The sequence below is a fragment of the Panulirus ornatus genome, chromosome 11 (genome assembly GCF_036320965.1).
Source record: "Panulirus ornatus isolate Po-2019 chromosome 11, ASM3632096v1, whole genome shotgun sequence".
NCBI lineage: Eukaryota > Metazoa > Arthropoda > Malacostraca > Decapoda > Palinuridae > Panulirus > Panulirus ornatus.
Genome location: NC_092234.1, coordinates 48,893,806 through 48,917,710, shown reverse-complemented (window position 1 = coordinate 48,917,710; position 23,905 = coordinate 48,893,806). Strand labels below are relative to the sequence as shown.

General features: G+C 36.6%; 2 protein-coding genes across 2 annotated transcripts; both read left to right on the top strand.

Annotated features, from left to right (window-relative positions):
• On the top strand, positions 1-14,536 carry LOC139751495 (uncharacterized). The gene is made up of 3 exons (XM_071666953.1): positions 1-558; positions 3,573-3,849; positions 14,421-14,536. Exons 1-2 carry the CDS (start codon positions 134-136, stop codon positions 3,844-3,846), a joined length of 699 nt encoding a protein of 232 aa, XP_071523054.1. The 5' UTR covers positions 1-133; the 3' UTR covers positions 3,847-3,849; positions 14,421-14,536.
• Positions 14,487-23,394, top strand: LOC139751496 (uncharacterized). The gene is made up of 2 exons (XM_071666954.1): positions 14,487-15,247; positions 19,790-23,394. The coding sequence occupies exons 1-2, from the start codon at positions 14,838-14,840 to the stop codon at positions 20,055-20,057; spliced, it is 678 nt and encodes a 225-aa protein (XP_071523055.1). The 5' UTR covers positions 14,487-14,837; the 3' UTR covers positions 20,058-23,394.
• The last annotated feature ends 511 nt before the right edge of the window (positions 23,395-23,905 follow it).

Sequence of the window (23,905 nt, the reverse complement as noted above, 5' to 3'; positions counted from 1 at the left end):
CTATTGTGTTGTCTCTTAATTTAAGAGCTGATTGCGAGACCTGTACATACACGCTTTACCGAGTTCTGTCCCTGAGTGAGGGAGGTTCGTGAGTGTCGCCCGGCCAACCAAAGGTTTGTGGTGATCGTACTGCATGGTAGTCTGGCAGGGGAGTATGGGTCAGTCCGCGCATGCGCCACCGGGCACCACCTGGCAGCGTCCGCTCCTCCTGCTGGTGTTGATGCTGACGGTGTCGTCGGCGTCGCACGGCGGCCACGAAGTATCCCAGCGGATCCTCCCCGCGCCTGGCCCGCCACGCCTGAGAGGCGACGCCGCGAGCCAAGAGTCGGTTTTCCCCTACGCGTTTGAGAAGATCGCCATGGCGGCCCAAAAGACCAAGAAGGTTGAGCTCGGGACTCCGTACGCCATCAAGAAGAGGACGCAGCAGCTCGGGGATGTGCACCGCCGACTTGACATGCAGGAGGAGGAGCAGCAGGAGGAGGAGGGCAACGGTGCTCAGCACTCGACGCCTCTATCGCGAGACGACAGCAACCCGACCTTTCAACGCCACAAGAAAAGGTATGATCAATACCACATATGTTCATACATGTTTGTTTTTGTTTTTTTGTTTGTGTTTTGGTGGGGTGAGTGCAGAGAGATCATCGCACTGGTGTTGAGAATTGCGTCCTTTATCAACGAATAAAGACATTTTTTTTTTCGTATTTACGAACCCGTGGGCTTGCTGCAGGAGCTGGGAGATACAGAAGGGGTGGTAGGTTGCCATAAGTACTAGAATGGACATAGCCAGGAAGGTACACATACACCGCCATCTTGATCTTGTAGGAGTTACACATTTTCATTCCTTCTACTTCATCTGAGTCAGACTCAGGCGTTCGACATGTTTTACTAGTAGGGTTGGTGGTAAGGGACGACGAGGAATAAGTTAATAGGCTTTGCTCCGAGAAGCACTTTAAAAAAAGATAAAAGGAATAATGACTTAATCATTAACAGCTCATATTGAGAATACAACGCTTTTGGAAACTGCAGTGGTAATGATGATGATACATCGTACACACAGAACAAGTCAGCTTGTGACAGGAACAGAGAAATTGTATCATACATAAACTGAATCTCTCTCTCTCTCTCTCTCTCTCTCTCTCTCTCTCTCTCTCTCTCTCTCTCTCATGCCGTCTGTTAGCAAGTTGAGCCGAGGGGGTTGGTGTGCGAGAGGCTTCCTTTAACCCTGATAGTCGCGTCTCCAAAGACCGTTCGTTGGTTGTTGGGTCGTAACAGCCTCGTTCCGGGTGCCGGAGTAATAATATAAAGTTTCAGATGGTCGTGATGGTGATCCAGGAGAACGACGCCTCCCAACGAACGTCAGCCGGGTTAAGTTAGCTCACTCAACGATGGGGTGCGTGTTCTCCGTTCACTGCAACGTTCCTTGCTCGGCAACGTTTTCTTTCTTCGTTCACTGCCACGTTTTTCGTCCATTGCACCGTTCCTTGCCTGGCAACGTTTACGTCCTTTCACTGCAACGTTCCTTGCTCGGCAACGTTTTCGTCCTTCGTCCACTGTAACGTTCTTTGCCTGACAAAGCTCTCGTCCTTAGTCCACTGTAACGTTCCTTGCCTGACAACGTTTATGTCCTTAGTCCACTGTAACGTTCCTTGTCTGACAACGTTTTCGTCCTTCGTCCACTGTAACGTTCCTAGCCTGACAACGTTTTCAGTCACGCCATTCCCATTGTAGACCGGCATGGCTAGGATACCCAGGTGAGGATAAGACGTGTGTGCAGTAGACATAAGATTACATCGCAGTAAAATGGACCCGTCGAAGTTTCATGGCTGCTTTCAAGTCGTTGTGAATGTTTACATTTATCTTAATGGCAACTAATTCTGTGTGGATGTATTCTGTCAGTTACCCCTTACATAGTTTTGGGGGAGTGAAGAAACTTCGATGCAGGTAGCACCACAACGCAAGGACTGCTGGTCCACAAGTCTGTGAGTACAATCTACCACAGAGTTTTGGAGGAATGTTCCGGAGGTGAATGGTAGAATGCGCGCGTGTGAGTTTGAGATTTGCTGGCGGGTGGCGGGTATTGTAATGGTGAGGGAGGTCAATTCGCAAACTGGGAAGTTTGGTCTTGCCTTACGTAGGTATCTGTAGACTTTCAAGGATTTAAGACTTTTATATATATATGGGAAAGGATCACAATTTTGCGCGTGATCAAGATATACCTATGAGTCCACGGGGGAAAATGAAACACGAAAAGTTCCCAAGTGCACTTTCGTGTAATAATCACATCAACAGTGGAGACACAAGAGAGAAATATAAGTCAGTTGATATATATATATATATATATATATATATATATATATATATATATATATATATATATATATATATATATTACATTTCCTGTTATCCTCACCTCATCAACTTAAACATCGACAAAGACTGTGTTGCAGACTTATTTTTCATATATATTTTCGGAGGTCTTATCATTTTTTGTCTCATTAAGACTGTGATGTAGACATATGGCGCGTATTGATTGTTCTTGTGTGCCAAGTTTGATTCTTGTCAGTGACACCTCGTTCTTGCATGTGCCATTTCTGGGACAGGTCGATTTTGTGTGTGTTCCCAGGGTGTAATTAATGGCACAGGACAGTCTTTGTATAACCGGTCTCGTGAGCTCGTAGGTGGATATGTGTGTGTGTGTGTGTGTGTGTGTAAAGACATGGTACATACATACAAGTATAAGTGACAGGGCAACATAGGTTTAAACCTCTCATCCCGTTAACACGCATAACATCATAAAGGCAGTATTAGAAATACCATCCGGCTTGGCGCGTATGTATGATCACCTGTTTTGAAACGTCTGTTGTAAGCTTTCTTGGGAAAAGCTGATACAACGGTAAAGATTCTTTTTCTTAAAGCTGATATCAGCCTAAGCCACCTGACCCTTATGGTACACATTGGTGGTATGTATTCTTAACCACATGGAGACCAAAAGATGTGTATTTTACAGAAATAATGACGAAGCAAGTGTCTATTTTCTTACAAGGATATAAAAGACAGTTTTACCCTAGTATATAAAATTATGGTTTTGTGGTAAATTTTTTTTTTTTTTTAGCTTGTAGATCGCATGATACTTTGTGACTGAAAACAATATAGCTTTATCGTCGACCAGTTCATATATATGTGTGTGTGTGTGTGTGTGTGTGTGTGTGTGTGTGAAGGTTTACCACGACCTAGCCAAGCGTGGGCTCTTGTGGGTGACAGCCACTTTTCGAGCTGCCATTACTGCTGCTGGTCGGGGTGTAATGGATCCTTTTATGTGTGTGTGTGGTGTGTGTGTGTGTGTGTGTGTGTGTAGGTGCTCGTTCACGCATTAATTCCCCATCAGAATGTATGCTGTTTCGTGGATTACGTAACTGTGGTGATCCATATAACAGTAATGTTCTACCTTGAACACACTGTTAGCCTGAATTGCATTACATTCTCATTGTCATCATTTCAGATTAGGTACAAACAATATACGATTAGGTACAAACAATATACGAATCATACATTGTTTATTTTTTTTCTTCCAGGCCGGCGAGCGGGTCTTCGCTGTGGCCCTCCCGACCCGCGTGGACCAACACCGAGCTCACCTTCGTGGGAATCTTGGCGGCCGTCTTGGTGAAGCTGGTGTTGTCGACGGCGCTGGCCACCTGGTTCTTGGCGGCGGGTCAGGCCCTGTACGGCGTGGCCTCCCTCACCGGCACCACGGCCGTGTTCGGCATGGACTCCACCATCGGCTACATCTACAAGACTTTGCCTTACATCGAGGCTCTGCTGAGAGGCGAGGCGACGTTCCACTCGTGAACCGTGAGTCTCTCTGGCCGTGGGTTTGGACGGGGTCTTGAAGGAATATATAGACCGGGATAGATGGAGTGATATATGATATAGACCCGTCCATCACGTCTTCTTGATAGATAGCGGGGAATTTCGTTGCAATTTGTCTACCTCTTCGAAATTTTTGGACATAATGATATGAGCTATATCTTTGGTTTGTTTTTGCTGAATTCACAGATAGGCACATTAAGTCCATATCTCGTTTATATATATATATATATATATATATATATATATATATATATATATATATATATATATATATATTTCCCCCGAGTTAGCGAGGTAGCGTTAAGAACAGAGGACTGAGCCTTTGAGGGAATATCCTCACTTGGCCCCCTTCTCTGTTCCTCTTTTGGAAAATTGAAAATAAAAAACGAGATGGGAGGATTTCCACACGCACACACATATGGTTGGACCTTCTCCACACCCACCACAGATGACTAGTGCCAGTCATAGCACAACCAGAGAACACACACACACATTCTGCTTGTGCTAACAAGGGCACCCCAAGTAAGGAGGTTGTCATAGGTCAAGAGCCCATGCCAAATTTAGCCAATGGCGTTCTTCTTACATCCTTTGTATTTAAATGGGTATGTATAATGTAGGGGACGGATTTTGATATATATATATATTTTCCATGATTATTTCAAGTTTAGGAGAGTTTGATTATGTTATATTTCAATTTTGAGACGAGAAGCTTTTTGAGCTAGAAAAAAAAAAAATACCTTGAACTATTACCTGCAATTGTTGGTCCTTTTCTCAAAAAAAAAAAAAAAATAATAAATTTTTAGTGGCCTCAGCATAAAGATAATATTAAATGTTGAATACGATTCCGGGATCGAAATATTGTTTACCGGTCTTTATGACCGGCAATAAAGTCAATCATTACGATTTCAAAACATATCCTAATAATTTTTTAGGGAATTTCATGGGTATATATCGGTTAGGGGGAATTATTATCATATATTTTCCATGATTATTTCAAGTCTAGAAGTTTCAGTATCTTATAATTCAATTTTGAAACTTTTTTGCGCTAAAATTTTTGATCCTCAATAAAAATGAATTTCCTGAAAAATCTCAGCATAAAGAATATATTTCCATGATTATTTTAAGATTAAAAGTGTTTTATTATGTTTTAAATCAATTTTGAAGGAAAAACTTTTTTTGGGGCTAAAAAATCCCCTGAACTATTACCTGCAATTTTTGTTACTTTTTTCGTAAAAATGAATTTCCTTAAAAACCTTAGCATAAAGAATATATTTCATGCTGACTACGAATCCGGGGTCGAATTATTGTTTCTTCATCTTTATGACCTGCAATTAAGTCGTTAAATATTCCAATTTTGAAACATTCTGATAATTCTCTTGGTATTTAATGGGTATGTATCGGGTAGGGCAAGGATTATGATGTATTTTCCTATGATTATTTCAAGTTTAGAAGAGTTGCATTATGTTATAATTCAATTTTGAAACAAAAATTTTTTTGGGCTAAAAAATACCCTGAACTATTACCTGCAATTTTTAGAAGTTTTTTCAAAAAATGAATTTGCTTAAAAATCTCAGCATAAAGAATATATTTAATGCTGAGTACGAATCCGGGGTCGAATTATTGTTTGTTGTTCTTTATGACCTGCAATTATGTCGTTAATCATCATAATTTTAAAACCTATTCTTATAATTTCCTTGGTATTTAATAGGTCTATATCGGTTAGGAGAAGGAATTTGATATATTTTCCATGATTACTTTAAGTTTAGAAAGAGTTTCATTATGTTTTAAGTCAATTTTGAGAGAAAAAGTTTTTTGGGCTAAAAATTCCCCTGAACTATTACTTGCAATATTTGGTACTTTTCTCGTAAAAATGAATTTCCTTAAAAACCTTAGCATAAAGAATATATTTCATTCTGAGTACGAATCCGGGGTCCAATTATTGCTTCTTGGTCTTTATGACCTGCAATTAAGTCGTTAAATATTCCAATTTTGAAACATATTCTGATCATTCTCTTGGTATTTAATGGGTATGTATCGGGTAGGGCAAGGATTATGATGTATTTTCCGTGATTATTTCAAGTTTAGAAGAGTTGCATTATGTTATAATTCAATTTTGAAACAAAAATTTTTTTGGGCTAAAAAATACCCTGAACTATTACCTGCAATTTTTAGAAGTTTTTTCAAAAAATGAATTTGCTTAAAAATCTCAGCATAAAGAATATATTTAATGCTGAGTACGAATCCGAGGTCGAATTATTGTTTGTTGTTCTTTATGACTTGCAATTATGTCGTTAATCATCATAATTTTAAAACCTATTCTTATAATTTCCTTGGTATTTGATAGGTCTATATCGATTAGGAGAAGGAATTTGATATATTTTCCATGATTACTTTAAGTTTAGAAAGAGTTTCATTATGTTTTAAGTCAATTTTGAGAGAAAAAGTTTTTTGGGCTAAAAATTCCCCTGAACTATTACCTGCAATTTTTGTTACTTTTCTCGTAAAAATGAATTTCCTTAAAAACCTTAGCATAAAGAATATATTTCATTCTGAGTACGAATCCGGGGTCGAATTATTGTTTCTTGGTCTTTATGACCTGCAATTAAGTCGTTAAATATTCCAATTTTGAAACATATTCTGATCATTCTCTTGGTATTTAATGGGTATGTATCGGGTAGGGCAAGGACTAAAATGTATTTCCTCATGATTATCTCAAGTTTAGAAGAGTTGCATTATGTTATAATTCAATTTTGAAACAAAAATTTTTTTGGGCTAAAAAATACCCTGAACTATTACCTGCAATTTTTAGAAGTTTTTTCAAAAAATGAATTTGCTTAAAAATCTCAGCATAAAGAATATATTTAATGCTGAGTGCGAATCCGGGGTCGAATTATTGTTTGTTGTTCTTTATGACCTGCAATTATGTCGTTAATCATCATAATTTTAAAACCTATTCTTATGATTTCCTTGGTATTTAATAGGTCTATATCGGTTAGGAGAAGGAATTTGATATATTTTCCATGATTACTTTAAGTTTAGAAAGAGTTTCATTATGTTTTAAGTCAATTTTGAGAGAAAAAGTTTTTTGGGCTAAAAAATCCCCTGAACTATTACCTGCAATTTTTGGTACTTTTTTCGTAAAAATGAATTTCCTTAAAAACCTTAGCATAAAGAATATATTTCATGCTGAGTACGAATCCGGGGTCGAATTATTGTTTCTTGGTCTTTATGACCTGCAATTAAGTCGTTAAATATTCCAATTTTGAAACATATTCTGATCATTCTCTTGGTATTTAATGGGTATGTATCGGGTAGGGCAAGGATTATGATGTATTTTCCATGATTATTTCAAGTTTAGAAGAGTTGCATTATGTTATAATTCAATTTTGAAACAAAAATTTTTTTGGGCTAAAAAATACCCTGAACTATTACCTGCAATTTTTAGAAGTTTTTTCAAAAAATGAATTTGCTTAAAAATCTCAGCATAAAGAATATATTTAATGCTGAGTACGAATCCGGGGTCGAATTATTGTTTGTTGTTCTTTATGACCTGCAATTATGTCGTTAATCATCATAATTTTAAAACCTATTCTTATGATTTCCTTGGTATTTAATAGGTCTATATCGGTTAGGAGAAGGAATTTGATATATTTTCCATGATTACTTTAAGTTTAGAAAGAGTTTCATTATGTTTTAAGTCAATTTTGAGAGAAAAAGTTTTTTGGGCTAAAAATTCCCCTGAACTATTACCTGCAATATTTGGTACTTTTCTCGTAAAAATGAATTTCCTTAAAAACCTTAGCATAAAGAATATATTTCATTCTGAGTACGAATCCGGGGTCGAATTATTGTTTCTTGGTCTTTATGACCTGCAATTAAGTCGTTAAATATTCCAATTTTGAAACATATTCTGATCATTCTCTTGGTATTTAATGGGTATGTATCGGGTAGGGCAAGGATTATGATGTATTTTCCATGATTATTTCAAGTTTAGAAGAGTTGCATTATGTTATAATTCAATTTTGAAACAAAAATTTTTTTGGGCTAAAAAATACCCTGAACTATTACCTGCAATTTTTAGAAGTTTTTTCAAAAAATGAATTTGCTTAAAAATCTCAGCATAAAGAATATATTTAATGCTGAGTACGAATCCGGGGTCGAATTATTGTTTGTTGTTCTTTATGACCTGCAATTATGTCGTTAATCATTATAATTTTAAAACCTATTCTTATAATTTCCTTGGTATTTAATAGGTCTATATCGGTTAGGAGAAGGAATTTGATATATTTTCCATGATTACTTTAAGTTTAGAAAGATTTTCATTATGGTTTAAGTCAATTTTGAGAGAAAAAGTTTTTTGGGCTAAAAAATACCCTGAACTATTACCTGCAATTTTTAGAAGTTTTTTCAAAAAATGAATTTGCTTAAAAATCTCAGCATAAAGAATATATTTAATTCTGAGTACGAATCCGGGGTCGAATCATTGTTTGTTGTTCTTTATGAACTGCAATTATGTCGTTAATCATTATAATTTTAAAACCTATTCTTATAATTTCCCTTGTATTTAATAGGTCTATATCGGTTAGGAGAAGTAGTTTGATATATTTTTCATGATTACTTTAAGTTTAGAAAGAGTCTCATTATATTTTAAGTCAATTTTGAGAGAAAAAGTTTTTTGGGCTAAAAAATCCCCTGAACTATTACATGCAATTTTTTACTTTTTTCGTAAAAATGAATTTCCTTAAAAACCTTACCATAAAGAATATATTTCATGCTGAGTACGAATCCGGGGTCGAATTATTGTTTCTTGGTCTTTATGACCTGCAATTAAGTCGTTAAATATTCCAATTTTGAAACATATTCTGATAATTCTCTTGGTATTTAATGGGTATGTATCGGGTAGGGCAAGGACTAAAATGTATTTCCTATGATTATTTCAAGTTTAGAAGAGTTGCATTATGTTATAATTCAATTTTGAAACAAAAATTTTTTTGGGCTAAAAAATACCCTGAACTATTACCTGCAATTTTTAGAAGTTTTTTCAAAAAATGAATTTGCTTAAAAATCTCAGCATGAAGAATATATTTAATGCTGAGTACGAATCCGGGGTCAAATCATTGTTTGTTGTTCTTTATCCCCCATAATTATATCATAATCATCATAATTTTAAAACCTTTTCTTATGGTTTCCTTGGTATTTAATAGGTCTATATCGATTAGTAGAAGGAATTTGATATATTTTCCATGATTACTTTAAGTTTAGAAAGAGTTTCATTATGGTTTAAGTCAATTTTGAGAGAAAAAGTTTTTTGGGCTAAAAAATCCCCTGAACTATTACCTGCAATTTTTGTTACTTTTTTCGTAAAAATGAATTTCCTTAAAAACCTTAGCATAAAGAATATATTTCATGCTGAGTACGAATCCGGGGTCGAATTATTGTTTCTTGGTCTTTATGACCTGCAATTAAGTCGTTAAATATTCCAATTTTGAAACATATTCTGATCATTCTCTTGGTATTTAATGGGTATGTATCGGGTAGGGCAAGGACTAAAATGTATTTCCCATGATTATTTCAAGTTTAGAAGAGTTGCATTATGTTATAATTCAATTTTGAAACAAAAATTTTTTTGGGCTAAAAAATACCCTGAACTATTACCTGCAATTTTTAGAAGTTTTTTCAAAAAATGAATTTGCTTAAAAATCTCAGCATAAAGAATATATTTAATGCTGAGTACGAATCCGGGGTCGAATTATTGTTTGTTGTTCTTTATGACCTGCAATTATGTCGTTAATCATCATAATTTTAAAACCTATTCTTATGATTTCCTTGGTATTTAATAGGTCTATATCGGTTAGGAGAAGGAATTTGATATATTTTCCATGATTACTTTAAGTTTAGAAAGAGTTTCATTATGTTTTAAGTCAATTTTGAGAGAAAAAGTTTTTTGGGCTAAAAAATCCCCTGAACTATTACCTGCAATTTTTGTTACTTTTTTCGTAAAAATGAATTTCCTTAAAAACCTTAGCATAAAGAATATATTTCATTCTGAGTACGAATCCGGGGTCGAATTATTGTTTCTTGGTCTTTATGACCTGCAATTAAGTCGTTAAATATTCCAATTTTGAAACATATTCTGATAATTCTCTTGGTATTTAATGGGTATGTATCGGGTAGGGCAAGGACTAAAATGTATTTCCTATGATTATTTCAAGTTTAGAAGAGTTGCATTATGTTATAATTCAATTTTGAAACAAAAATTTTTTTGGGCTAAAAAATACCCTGAACTATTACCTGCAATTTTTAGAAGTTTTTTCAAAAAATGAATTTGCTTAAAAATCTCAGCATAAAGAATATATTTAATGCTGAGTACGAATCCGGGGTCGAATTATTGTTTGTTGTTCTTTATGACCTGCAATTATGTCGTTAATCATCATAATTTTAAAACCTATTCTTATAATTTCCTTGGTGCTTAATAGGTCTATATCGGTTAGGAGAAGGAATTTGATATATTTTCCATGATTACTTTAAGTTTAGAAAGAGTTTCATTATGTTTTAAGTCAATTTTGAGAGAAAAAGTTTTTTGGGCTAAAAAATCCCCTGAACTATTACCTGCAATTTTTGTTACTTTTTTCGTAAAAATGAATTTCCTTAAAAACCTTAGCATAAAGAATATATTTCATGCTGAGTACGAATCCGGTGTCGAATTATTGTTTCTTGGTCTTTATGACCTGCAATTAAGTCGTTAAATATTCCAATTTTGAAACATATTCTGATAATTCTCTTGGTATTTAATGGGTATGTATCGGGTAGGACAAGGACTAAAATGTATTTCCCATGATTATTTCAAGTTTAGAAGAGTTGCATTATGTTATAATTCAATTTTGAAACAAAAAATTTTTTGGGCTAAAAAATACCCTGAACTATTACCTGCAATTTTTAGAAGTTTTTTCAAAAAATGAATTTGCTTAAAAAATTTCAGCATGAAGAATATATTTAATGCTGAGTACGAATCCGGGGTCAAATCATTGTTTGTTGTTCTTTATCCCCCATAATTATATCATAAATCATCATAATTTTAAAACCTTTTCTTATGGTTTCCTTGGTATTAAAAGGTCTATATCGATTAGTAGAAGGAATTTGATATATTTTCCATGATTACTTTAAGTTTAGAAAGAGTTTCATTATGGTTTAAGTGAATTTTGAAAGAAAAAGTTTTTTGGGCTAAAAAATCCCCTGAACTATTACCTGCAATTTTTCTTACTTTTTTCGTAAAAATGAATTTCCCTAAAAACCTTAGCATAAAGAATACATTTTATGCTGAGTACGAATCCGGGGTCGAATTGTTGTTTCTTGGTCTTAATGACCTGCAATTAAGTCGTTAAATATTCCAATTTTGAAACATATTCTGATCATTCTCTTGGTATTTAATGGGTATGTATCGGATAGGGCAAGGATTATGATGTATTTTCCGTGATTATTTCAAGTTTAGAAGAGTTGCATTATGTTATAATTCAATTTTGAAACAAAAATTTTTTTGGGCAAAAAAGTTTTTTCAAAAAATGAATTTGCTTAAAAATCTCAGCATAAAGAATATATTTAATGCTGAGTACGAATCCGGGGTCTAATTATTGTTTGTTGTTCTTTATGACCTGCAATTAAGTCGTTAAATATTCCAATTTTGAAACATATTCTGATAATTCTCTTGGTATTTAATGGGTATGTATCGGGTAGGGCAAGGATTATGATGTATTTTCCATGATTATTTCAAGTTTAGAAGAGTTGCATTATATTATAATTTAATTTTGAAACCAAAATTTTTTTGGGCTAAAAAATACCCTGAACTATTACCTGCAATTTTTAGAAGTTTTTTCAAAAAATGAATTTGCTTAAAAATCTCAGCATAAAGAATATATTTAATGCTGAGTACGAATCCGAGGTCGAATTATTGTTTGTTGTTCTTTATGACTTGCAATTATGTCGTTAATCATCATAATTTTAAAACCTATTCTTATAATTTCCTTGGTATTTAATAGGTCTATATCGGTTAGGAGAAGGAATTTGATATATTTTCCATGATTACTTTAAGTTTAGAAAGAGTTTCATTATGGTTTAAGTCAATTTTGAGAGAAAAAGTTTTTTGGGCTAAAAAATCCCCTGAACTATTACCTGCAATTTTTGTTACTTTTTTCGTAAAAATGAATTTCCTTAAAAACCTTAGCATAAAGAATATATTTCATGCTGAGTACGAATCCGGGGTCGAATTATTGTTTCTTGGTCTTTATGACCTGCAATTAAGTCGTTAAATATTCCAATTTTGAAACATATTCTGATCATTCTTTTGGTATTTAATGGGTATGTATCGGGTAGGGCAAGGACTAAAATGTATTTCCCATGATTATTTCAAGTTTAGAAGAGTTGCATTATGTTATAATTCAATTTTGAAACAAAAATTTTTTTGTGCTAAAAAATACCCTAGACTGTTACCTGCAATTTTTGGTACTTCTTTTTTTTCAAAAAATGAATTTCTTTAAAAACCTCAGTATGGAGAATATATTTGATGCTGAATGCGAATCCTGGGTCGAATTATTGTTTGTTGGTTTTAATAACCCTTAATTAACTCGTTAATCATTACAATTTTAAAACATATTTTGATAGTTTGATTGATATTTAATAGGGATGTATCAGGTAGGACAAAGATTGATATGTTTTCCATGATTATTTCAAGTTTAGAAGTGTTTGGTTACGGTATAATTCAATTCTGAATGAAGAACTTTTTTGGGCTAAAAGATACCCTGCAATTTTTGGTACTTTAGAAAAAAAGTGTTTCCTTGAAAACCTCAGCATAAATTATATATTTAATGCTGAATACAAATATAATTCAGGATATTTTTTAGCTGTGACCAGCGTTTTGGCTTTAATGTCTGATGATCTCTTGAGCTAGTCACTTGGGAAAGGTGATCTATTGAGCTAGTCACTTGGGAGAGGTGATCTATTGAGCTAGTCACTTGGGAGAGGTGATCTCTTGAGCTAGTCACTTGGGAAAGGTGATCTATTGAGCTAGTCACTTGGGAGAGGTGATCTATTGAGCTAGTCACTCGGGAGCGGTGATCTATTGAGCTAGTCACTTGGGAGAGGTGATCTATTGAGCTAGTCACTTGGGAGAGGTGATCTATTGAGCTAGTCACTTGGGAGAGGTGATCTCTTGAGCTAGTCACTTGGGAGAGGTGATCTATTGAGCTAGTCACTTGGGAGAGGTGATCTATTGAGCTAGTCACTTGGGAGAGGTGATCTATTGAGCTAGTCACTTGGGAGAGGTGATCTGTTGAGTTAGTCACTTGGGAGAGGTGATCTATTGAGCTAGTCACTTGGGAGAGGTGATCTATTGAGCTAGTCACTTTGGAGAGGTGATCTATTGAGCTAGTCACTTGGGAGAGGTGATCTATTGAGTTAGTCACTTGGGAGAGGTGATCTATTGAGCTAGTCACTTGGGAGAGGAGACACCGTGTTGGGGGAAGGCGAGGTGTACCTACCCCTCTTTTGAGTCTATAATCATGGCTATGATCTGTGTGGTGATGAAACTTTGACAATTTCCATGTTATGGAGAAGGTGAAGAGGGTCTCATTATTATTATTATTATTATTATTATTATTATTATTTTCCACAACCTCAGAACTTGCTCATACACGTCATTGGGTATATCAACCTCAGCCCCCTAAGTCAGCAGTCAGTCCATCACCCACCCCACAAAACTAGAAGAGGAACTCGGCTGAATTCTCTGTTGCTACTTATATAATGCTAAGCTTGCGGGGGTAGGTCGTTGCAGTCGAACTATTAACATAACGGCTCCGGTTATAGGGAATATGTAACATGTACAGTCAGGTTGTAAGTACAAGTAAGTACAAGTCCCTTTTTTTTGGCGAAAGACTGGCAGCCATCAAGGTTGGCTTGTAGTAACGTTAGTCTTCACAAGACATGGGGTCGAGTATGCCAAATTTCATGCATCACTGGGACTGCTGTGTTGTGTTACTGTATTCTGCTGTGGCGATAAGGTTTGCAAAGTAGCATTTTGCAACAGAGTTTCACGTGTGATGATTTGTCTCGAAGATGTCTTTTTTTTATTACAAAAAAAAAAAAAAATTCATGACGTTATGGACACCAATATAGCTAGCGTGTGGTTCTAGCTAATTCTTTTGCTCTCGCCAGGTACAGTAAGCTGGCACTTTTAGATGAGGTTAGAATTATATTGATCTGAAGTTATGATCGATAAAGCAAGAGTAATGATGTTTTGATATCCTGCTATACCTAGCCTCTCCATTAAAGTTGCGGTAATGGGTGATTTTGTCTCCAGGTACTGGAGTGGTATAATGATTATTTCATTGTATATTTAGAGTGATTATATTCATCACTTCCGATTTCCATCATCCTTCTTGACGTGTCATTAGAAAATGTAGCCGAGCCGTGTACTGTGAATCATTGCAGGTTAACCCATTGCCTTGTTGATTATATCTAGCTGATTAAACCCCTTGATTAATGTGACTCTTTTATCATTTCAGGATGAACCTGATGTACTGAACTGGTAAGAGCACTTGTTCCGTATTGGATCAGTACGTGTGATCAAAAGAAAAAAAGAAAAAAAAAACTTTCGTCTTTAGTGTAAGCACCTGAAAAAGTAATTTGTGTAAGAGGAAAAAAAGTAATTTGTGTAAGAGTAAAACAACACACACTAAGACTACAACGTACATTTTGTAGTACAACGCGTTAGCTCTACCTGAAATTCTTGTACAGTAACACATGTTAATATTAGAACCGTAGTGTCAACATTTGTAAGTGTGGGTGTGAAAACTGTGGTGGTTGGGCTTGGAACAGAGAGCAGTGTGTGAGAAACGGTGCTCGTCGAGACTAGTGACAAGTGAGTGTCACCGCTCAATTGACCTCGAATCAAACAACCACCAGCCACCACCTCAGTTGCGATGGATATGAGCCATTCGGTAATGGTCGCTGCTTGTCTGGTGATGCTTCTGTTGCCGGTGGAGTCCTCCGGGGACGACGCCACCACCACCTACTACCACTTGGTACCAGAACACAAGTCTGGAGACAGCCGCCGGCACTCCAACGACCAGGGAACATTGCAGGGAGGTCATCCAGAACGCCATGGTCCCACAAAGCAGGAGGCGGTCTTCCCATACTCGTTCGAGAAAGTCGCCATGGCAGCACAGGAGAGGAGGAAGGTTGCCATTGGAATGCCTTATGCCATCAAAAAGGAGAAACAGGCAGTAGCCGCCGAGCGCTTTGAGTTGAACAGTGTCGTTAATTCTGGAGAGAATTTGAACCTGCCAGCCCCAGAAGACCTTATCCCCCGCGTCACTCCACAGAGGAAAAGGTATGACTAATGAGAACTTGGAATCATAATTGTTTTCATTGAATATCTCACTCAAGTTTAAGTGTTTAGTGTTCACCTGTGTCAACCACTTTAGTTAGTTTTTATTTGTATCTTCAGGCCACTTCTTACAGTTTATTAAGTGAGATGCTTTGGGGAATAGATAAAGATTTTGGAATAAGCACCTGTTTCCATGTCATTTGGTGTTTGGTCATTTTTTATGATTATACTTCTATACATAAACGCCCATACACACACACACACGTATATATACATATACGCAACATATACATATATACACACATATACGTAACAAATACATATATACACATGTACATATTCATACTTGCTTGCCTTCATCCATTCTCGGCACAACCCCGCCCCACAGGAAACAGCTTCCTTATCCCATGCTTTAGCGAGGTAGCACCAGGTAAAAAAAAAAGCCACATTCATTCACACTCAGTCTCTAACTGTCCTGTGTAATGCACCGAAACCACAGCTCTCTATCCACATCCAGGTCCCACAGGCCTTTCCATTTTTTTTTTTATAAAATATGATGTATTTAGTTGCTAATAATGATGGGTTTGATGACATTTGTATACTACGTACTTGTTTGCCATTTCCTGCATTAGTCAGGTAGTAACAGTAATGCAACGAAATCACAGCCCGCTATTCACAACCAGGCCCACAAACCTTTCCATGGTTCCCCCAACTGCTTCATATGCCCTCAGTCAGTACATTGACAACACGTTGCTCCCAGTATATCACATTACTTAATTTCACTCTATCCTGAGCACCTATTTCACCCAAAAAAAAATTTTCACACCATCCTTCCATCTCCAGTTTGGTCTCCCCGTTCTCCTTGTTCCCTCTGCTTTTCACACATGCATCCTCATTGTAAACCTCTCCTCTTTTATTCTTTCCATATATCCATACCCTTTCTGCATACCGTTTTCAGCACTCTCAGCTGCATTCTTTTTATTAGCACACCTTGTATTACTTGATAAAAGCGCTTCATACAACATATTGCCCTCATACTTTTAATTTCCTCAACATCTACTGTCCTTGGTGCATTTTTCTCTATAGCCCATGACTCGCATCTGTACATCATTAATGGGATAGCTATTCCTTCAAACTTAACCTGTTTTCTCACTACCAGATAATTACCTCTCTTTTCACATATTCCTTAGTGCCCTATTATCTTCACCCCTTCACGCACCCTACAAGTCACTTTACTTCTCTGGTTCCATTCATTGCCATTTCCTCTAACAGGTATCTGAAACAATCCACATCCTCCATTCAAACTCACACCCCAATTATCCTGTCCCTCTTTGCATTTATTCATCATTTACTCTCAACTTGCTTCTTCACACGCATTCCCAAACTCAGACACTAACTGATGAAGTGCGAGACTGCATGATCTAGGGGTGAGAAGTTATCTGTAATGAAGGTTTGGAGCTTTGTTCTATTCTTTGTGTAAAACCTGGTTAGTCTACTTAACTGTAGTTTGTGTAATGTTTTTGGTGGATATTTTGATTGGGTGAGCTTGTATGTTGTGCTCCAGTTGGTTCTTGTGTGTAGTGCTGTTGATAAATCAGCTTCATTTTTGTAGAAATCAGAGATGTTTCAAGAAAATTTTAGTACTATCAGTTTGTAGGCCCCCTGCACAGACATCAAAGGCAAACATAAGACTTTGGGACCAGATAGCAGAAATTAGCAGTGGAAACAATTTAATCACAGCAGGAGACTTTAACATACTTATTTAAGTGGTAAGAATGAATCCTTTTTCAGTAGCTCTGGGCATGGACTTTACCTCAGTCTGCTTGATAGTGCCATAATACAATTAGCTGAGAAACCTACTTACGAGAATATGTTGTATTTAGTTCTAGCTACTGATAAAGATCTCATTAATAATGCTTGGTGCAAGTAATCACTGAAAAATTACTTTTAAGTTAAATTTCAACATTGCTTGTAATGCTGGTCAATGCAAGTCACAGAAAATAACCTGAATTTAAATATGCAAACCTTAAAAGGCTTCACTGTGCTCTTGACAAAGTTGGAATGATATCATTATGTAAGCGATAGGACACAGCTTGAGGGGGTTTTAGTAAAATGATCAAAGCAGTGGAGGGAGCATTAGTGCTAGTGTATAGTAGATGGTTTTTTCCTCTTGCAAAGCCAAAATGGTGGAAGAGTAACATGAAAAAATGTTCATTGTCTAAGAAAGCAACAAGTCATGAACTCAGAGAGACCGAAGACCAACAATGATAGAGCTAATTATGTAAGTCTGAAACTGAGAGCCTTGTATGTCAAAATGTCATTATGAAGCATATATTGCTGAAAGTAGAAGAAACTGTAAGGAGTTTTATGCATATATTAGAAGTACGAAAGTCATTACTCAGTCATTTGGTCCACTGATAAATGAAAATGATAGACAGTCTCCTCTTGTCATAAAATTTGACAACTTTTAAGTCACGTAGCTCATTCTCCCTAACTCCAGATCTTCCTGTGGTGAGTACTATGCACTAGTCCTGTCTTTTGGCAGAATGGTAGGAGCAGAAGTTAGCAGTAGCTTGATATATTTAGGCAGGAGCATTAGGTAGAAACATTAGATAGAAGTAGTTGTTAGGAACATTAGGCAGGAGCATCAGGTAGAAACATAGGATAGAAGTAGTGGGTAGGAGCATTAGGTATAAGTAGTCATTAGGAACATTAGGTAGAAGCTTAAGCAAACAATGCACTAGACTTGCCCTCTGCCAGTGGCCTGTTAAGGGTGAGGCACTAGAGTTCACTAGTTATGGAGACTTTTGTGGGGGCCACCCCCTTGAGGGGGTTCCAGGTGGGAACAGGTGTCAGAGATATTGATAGATAGATTCAAGACAGTTATGGCACGGCATTGTAAATGATCTCTTTGCATCAGTATTTACAAATGAAGATACAGAGCATTTCCCTAACCCAGTTCCATTGCTAAGAGAGGGACACATTTTGCAAGATGCTGACATAAGAGTTGAGGATACTCTATCAGTACTAGATGGAGTGAAAATGAATGAAACAGCCAGCCCAATTAAGATTCATTGGAGAATAATGGAAGGCAGAAAGTAAGATTGTTAAACCCTTGACTAGTCTTTTCATTGTCACTTGCTGTGGGAAAAGTTCTGGAGGAATGGAAGTTTGCTGGTGGTGTAACACCTACTTTCATAAAAGGTAATAAATCATCCCCAGAAATTATTGCCCAGTTAGCTTAACATTTGTAGTTGGTAAACTTATGGAAAGCATCATTGAGGATAAGATTGTAAACCGTATAGAGAACCACCATGTATTAAAAGATTCTCAGCATGGTTTGCAACAAAATCATTTATGTCTGACATATCTGCTTGATTTATATAATGATATAATCTACCTGTATGATGAAGGTAAAGCAGTTGATGTTATATGGGCAGATTGTCAAAAAAAAAAAAATGATAAAATTCCACAGGGTTGTACTTTGGTGGTTAGGAGTTTTATTGGCATGCTGTGAAATAAGTTGTAATTAATGGTCAGGCCTCAGAATGGTTAAACATATCAACTGGCATGCTACAAGGATCAATTTTAAGACTGATTCTCATATATATTAATGATAATGATAAATGGGCAGGATTGTAAGATAATCGAAATTTACAGATGCTAAATTGGAGAATACAACAGACACTTAATGACTGGGCTCACAGGTGGCAAACGAATCGTGATATTGATAATTGTAAAGTTTTGCATATTGGTAGTAAAAATTAAAAAGCAAGCTACATCATGAATTCTCTTGAACTATAAAAGGTAAATGAGGAAAATGACGTGCCTAATAAGAAAGCAGTGCACATTAGGTAAAAGGAAAACAAAATTTTTGTATTTATAAGTAGGGCTATAAAAGTCCAGGGGGGATTAATTTTACTTTTGACAAGTCACCTGTGTATTCCCATCTTGAATGTAGTTCTCAGTTTTGGTCATCGTATTTGAAAAAGGCATACAGAATAGAGTACAGAGGCAAGCTACCAGGATGATACCCAGACTGAGAAACAAATCCTGTGGGAGCCAACTAATCAACTTAAATCTGTTTAGTTTAGAAATGAGAAGGTTAAGATGTGATCTACAACTTATCAAAGGCTTCAATAATCCTGTCCATTGGGCTACTTAGATTCATCTGATTTTACACATAATGTTTACAAACTTGGTGGCAACCATTTTACCTCAAATAAGGCAAAGTCCATTTTCTTTGACTATTTTCAATTAGGAGTAGTTGATACTTTTAAGAAAAGACTTGACAAATATTTTCCTTTAGGTCCACAACTGGCATTATTTGCATCTCTTTAGCTACATGAAAAGTTTATAGTATTTTCTATTTTCTTACCACACAGATCTATGAGTTTCATATCTTCCTCAATCACAAACAGCCTTGAAGGGACCCAGTGGTCTGTTGGTGTTTGAATTCCATTATATTCCTTTGTTTAGCTTTATCTCCAGCAACCTGGATCACACACAGTGTTAATGAAACTACATAGCAAATAACTTTTCCAGGCCACTAGGTGTCTCATCTTTCTGGCCTTCCCGGCCACCGACCAAGACAGAGCTGGACTTTGTAGGAATCCTGGCAGCCATCGCAGTGAAGCTGATCCTTTCTACAGCATTGTCCACGTGGTTCCTAGCAGCGGGTCAGGCCCTGTACAGTGTTGCCTCCTTCACTGGCAGCACTGATATCTTTGGCATGGACTCCGCAATAAAATTCATTTACAAGACTGTACCCTTTGTGGAGGCTTTGCTAAGAGGGGAGGATATGTTCACCTAAAGATGCACTTTTTGTCAGTGAAGACAGTCATTTGGAAAAGAATGAAAAATGTGTATTGAACCTTCACTTCTTATATTGTGTGAGTGCTTGGAAATTTTCAGAATGTTCGTAATTGCTTTATATTGGAAATCTTTCTATTTTTCATTATTATTTTTTGTTAAATCTTTCCCATTGTTTATCTAAACATTCATTGTATATAACAGTATTGTAGCAACTGGGTTCTTGCAAGAAGTAATTTAATGCTCCTTCCAATGCAGGTTGAATATTTATTCATCTTCCAGTGTAAATTATTGTTGGGGAACCTTTTGCATTCATTTGGGTATAGTTTCTCTAAAGATATTGAATGGTAAATAGGTGATGCGTGTCAGCAAGCTGTAACTGTAGTGACCTCACAGGTTGGCCATATGCTTAGTACTATTGCCAAAGGCAAAATGATTCACATGGTATAAACTTTTATCCCTGGGAATAAGGGAAAAAAATGCTACCAATACTTCTGTGTTTCTTACAAGATACATAAGGTGAGAAGCTGGAAATCCTCCTTCCCTGTACTGTGACTTGAATTCAAGAGTAGGAACAGAAGGGGAAGATCTTCAGCCATGAGAGAATTTTTCCTCAAGATTGTTAGTTCCTAGTGGTACTTGGCTTAGACAGAGTGGTGGACAGGTAAAAAAGACGAATATACTTTTCACCTTAGGTGATTTGTTTTATGCCAAAATTCAATGGTTTCACATTTGAATTAATAATTTATGCTCAGTTTATTTATCAAAATGGTATATTCATTTTTAAATTGTTTCATTCCTGTATTTGAATTTATTTCAGTTCTCAAGGACTGCTGCTATTATATTTATAAACAAATTTACAGTAAAGATCAGCTTCTTCCCCAGTCATACACTTAACACTGCAGGTTCTGCCACAAAGCCATTCTTTTGTTAAAATGTTCCTGATCCATCTTCACGACAGCTAATTAATATCAGTAGAAGTCCAGTAAAGTATTCAGACCTAATCTAGGTTGTGTAAATTGGTTGGTAGTTTGAGTTGTAACCCTATCATCTACCAGGGTCATCAAGGCTGTCAACCTCAAGCTACATCAACCGAGAAATTTTGAACACCACATTTGAATGTTAAAGATGATGCCAAGGCCACATATATTTACTATGCATGGGGCCCATGGCTGTATAGTCATTAAGGAAATGTAGTTTCATCTTTAAATTATTTTGGTAACAGGCCTGACATAAATACTGTTCTTAAAGATTTGCATGAGACAACTGGGTAAGTTAAATATAGTTTTGTGTAGCTTATACTTGATGGATTTAACTGAAATTTGAAATGTATTGTTTAGTCAGTTATTTGTTGTACACTTGTGTGTCTTGTTCTAATTTCATTTCTTAAAAAGCATTCACTTCTTTTTTAAATAGCTCAGGGTCACTGGCCTCTGTATATTGTAATGATATGATTGCCAAGGAAGAAGTGACCACAAGGGGAAATTGAAACGGGCCTATGAAACTAGTTTATGTTTGTACAGTGCAGCAACATTAATACTCTTTGTACAGTTTGAATACGCTGTAAAATTCCCAGAAGAGGTAAAGTTCTTCCTTCCATTTTATAGATATATGTGGAAACATAGTTCCTCTCATTCTGTTTTAACCATATATGCATCGAATCACCAGTTGAGATCTACCTGTTTCCTGTCTACAAAGCAGTAACTTGAAACCTGGGTTTCACAGATTTTTTTTTTTAATTATTACAGGTACACCACCAATTTTCCGGCACTCTTGGTTCCAAAGCCTTACCGGATTAACCAATTTGCCAGACCAGCCGTGGTCACGTAATAATAATTCATCAACACACCTCTAACCCACTAATCACACATCTCCCATGTGCCTTAAGTATACCATGGACTGGTAGATATTTAAATTAAACAAATATTAAATGTTTGAGCACCCTAGATGGTAAGTCTGTCATTAGATTGTTTGAATCCTGTGGGGTCTTCTTCGTCTTCTGTTGCTAGTGTTTTCCTAGGTGTGCATCGCCAGAGTAATGCAGTTTCATCTACATTATACACCTGCTCAGGACTGAGGTGCTCGTCAGCTACTAGGTTTTGCAAATTCGTCCGCATACTCGGCAGCTCCTTCGTGGTTTGTAGACTGCTTTTCTCCTCACACTTTATTTATGGAAATTCCATGACACTTCTTGAATCTTTGAAGCCATTTTTCACTATAGTCATGTTGTAATTTAAGTTTTTTATGGAACAACTTAGCCAGGTCCATTATCATGCTAACTGACAAGTCCACTCCATCACTCTGATGCTGTCGAAACCATTCCATCACTCAATCATGCTCAGTACTCTTACCATCTTTCATATTTTTTCTAATCGTCATTTGCTTCTTGGAATCGCTGTTGGTCGGCATAGAATTTCAATATTTTCTCCCTTTGCTTCTTTATATCACAAATAGTTGATGAACCAATACTGTAGATGTCACACAGCTTACACACTGAAACACCACAATCCATTTTTTTCAACAGTTCTACTTTATCTAGGATCAATATGGACTGGTGTTTCCGTTTGACACCATGACTGACACTCTCATATATCTCAGAAGCCATAGCTAGGGTTATATTTAAGCAAAATAAGCTAAGAATCTCACAGAATTGTGGTATCACCACCAGTAAGTGCAGTGTAAATAAGCGCACCCTACACACAACACCATCTGTGGCCTGGGAGCCCAGTAAACTAGTCTGGTGGCTGCAGTAATTTCAAGTTTCCTCACGTAGTTTTGTCCAGACTAAAGGTGCCAAACCATCAGTTGACAGAAAATCAGTGGTGTACCTGTACTATAGATGTTGGCTGTTCTCCACCAACTTGATTTCATTGGTAATGATCTTTACTGCTTTTTCGTTGGAGTTTCATGTACTTGCAAAAATTTGAATGTACTTAAAAAATTGGGTATCAGACTGAATCTTTTATCTATCTATATTTCTGATGCCTGTTCCCTCCTGGAACTCTCAAAGGGGTGGCCACAGCTAGAGAGTCCCCATAACTAGTGAATTTCAGTGTTGCTTCTTAGCCTTAAGTGCCTCTCTCTTAACAGGCCACTGGCAGCAGGCAACTCTAGTGCAATGTTTGAAGAGGCTCCTACCTAATGCCCCTGCCTAAATGTTCCTACCTACTATTGCTGTTGCCACTGTGCCAAAAGACAGGGTTAGCACTTTGTGCTTACCTTAGGAAAATCTAATTATGAAGAATGAGCTGTTAAAGTGTTGTGTGAAAAAGACTATGTTTGTAGACGATGCCAGTAGTCAACTAGAGAGAGAGAGAGAGAGAGAGAGAGAAAGAAAGCACATTAAAGGGTTGGCCTTGATTAGGGCCTCAGCTGCCTGTGCCATCTCGGCTATTAAAAAAAAAAAAATCAAGCATTAAACAACCACCATCCCAACTCTGTACTAAACTCAAACCTACCAGACATACAATCATCAGAAGCAACACTCCCAAGAAAAATACTAGTCACACTTTCGTGTGTGTACCCTGGACATCACCCTTCCCTAAAACACTACAAACACCATTTCAAGATAACCCACGACCCTTCATGCCCATTATGCAGCAACACAGCAAAGACACTGAGCACTTACTACTCAATTACCCTGCACCCTCCACACATAAAGACAAACATTTCATAACCTATGGTCCCAACTAATGGACATGGCCAGCTTCCTAAACACAGCAAGAGCCTCATTAAGGTAGAAAGGACTCCTGGGCAGAAAGTAAGTAAAGGTGTTACAGGATTCCACCTGTGCAAGCTTACATTAATTGTAGAACATCGTGGTTGTATCACTGTCTATCTATGAAAAGG

Coding starts and splice junctions, on each gene's coding strand:
- LOC139751495 (XM_071666953.1), top strand. CDS start 134: ATGGTAGTCTGGCAGGGGAGTATGGGTCAGTCCGCGCATGCGCCACCG. Junction 559..3,572: donor TTTCAACGCCACAAGAAAAG/GTATGATCAATA, acceptor TTTTTCTTCCAG/GCCGGCGAGCGGGTCTTCGC.
- LOC139751496 (XM_071666954.1), top strand. CDS start 14,838: ATGGATATGAGCCATTCGGTAATGGTCGCTGCTTGTCTGGTGATGCTT. Junction 15,248..19,789: donor GTCACTCCACAGAGGAAAAG/GTATGACTAATG, acceptor TAACTTTTCCAG/GCCACTAGGTGTCTCATCTT.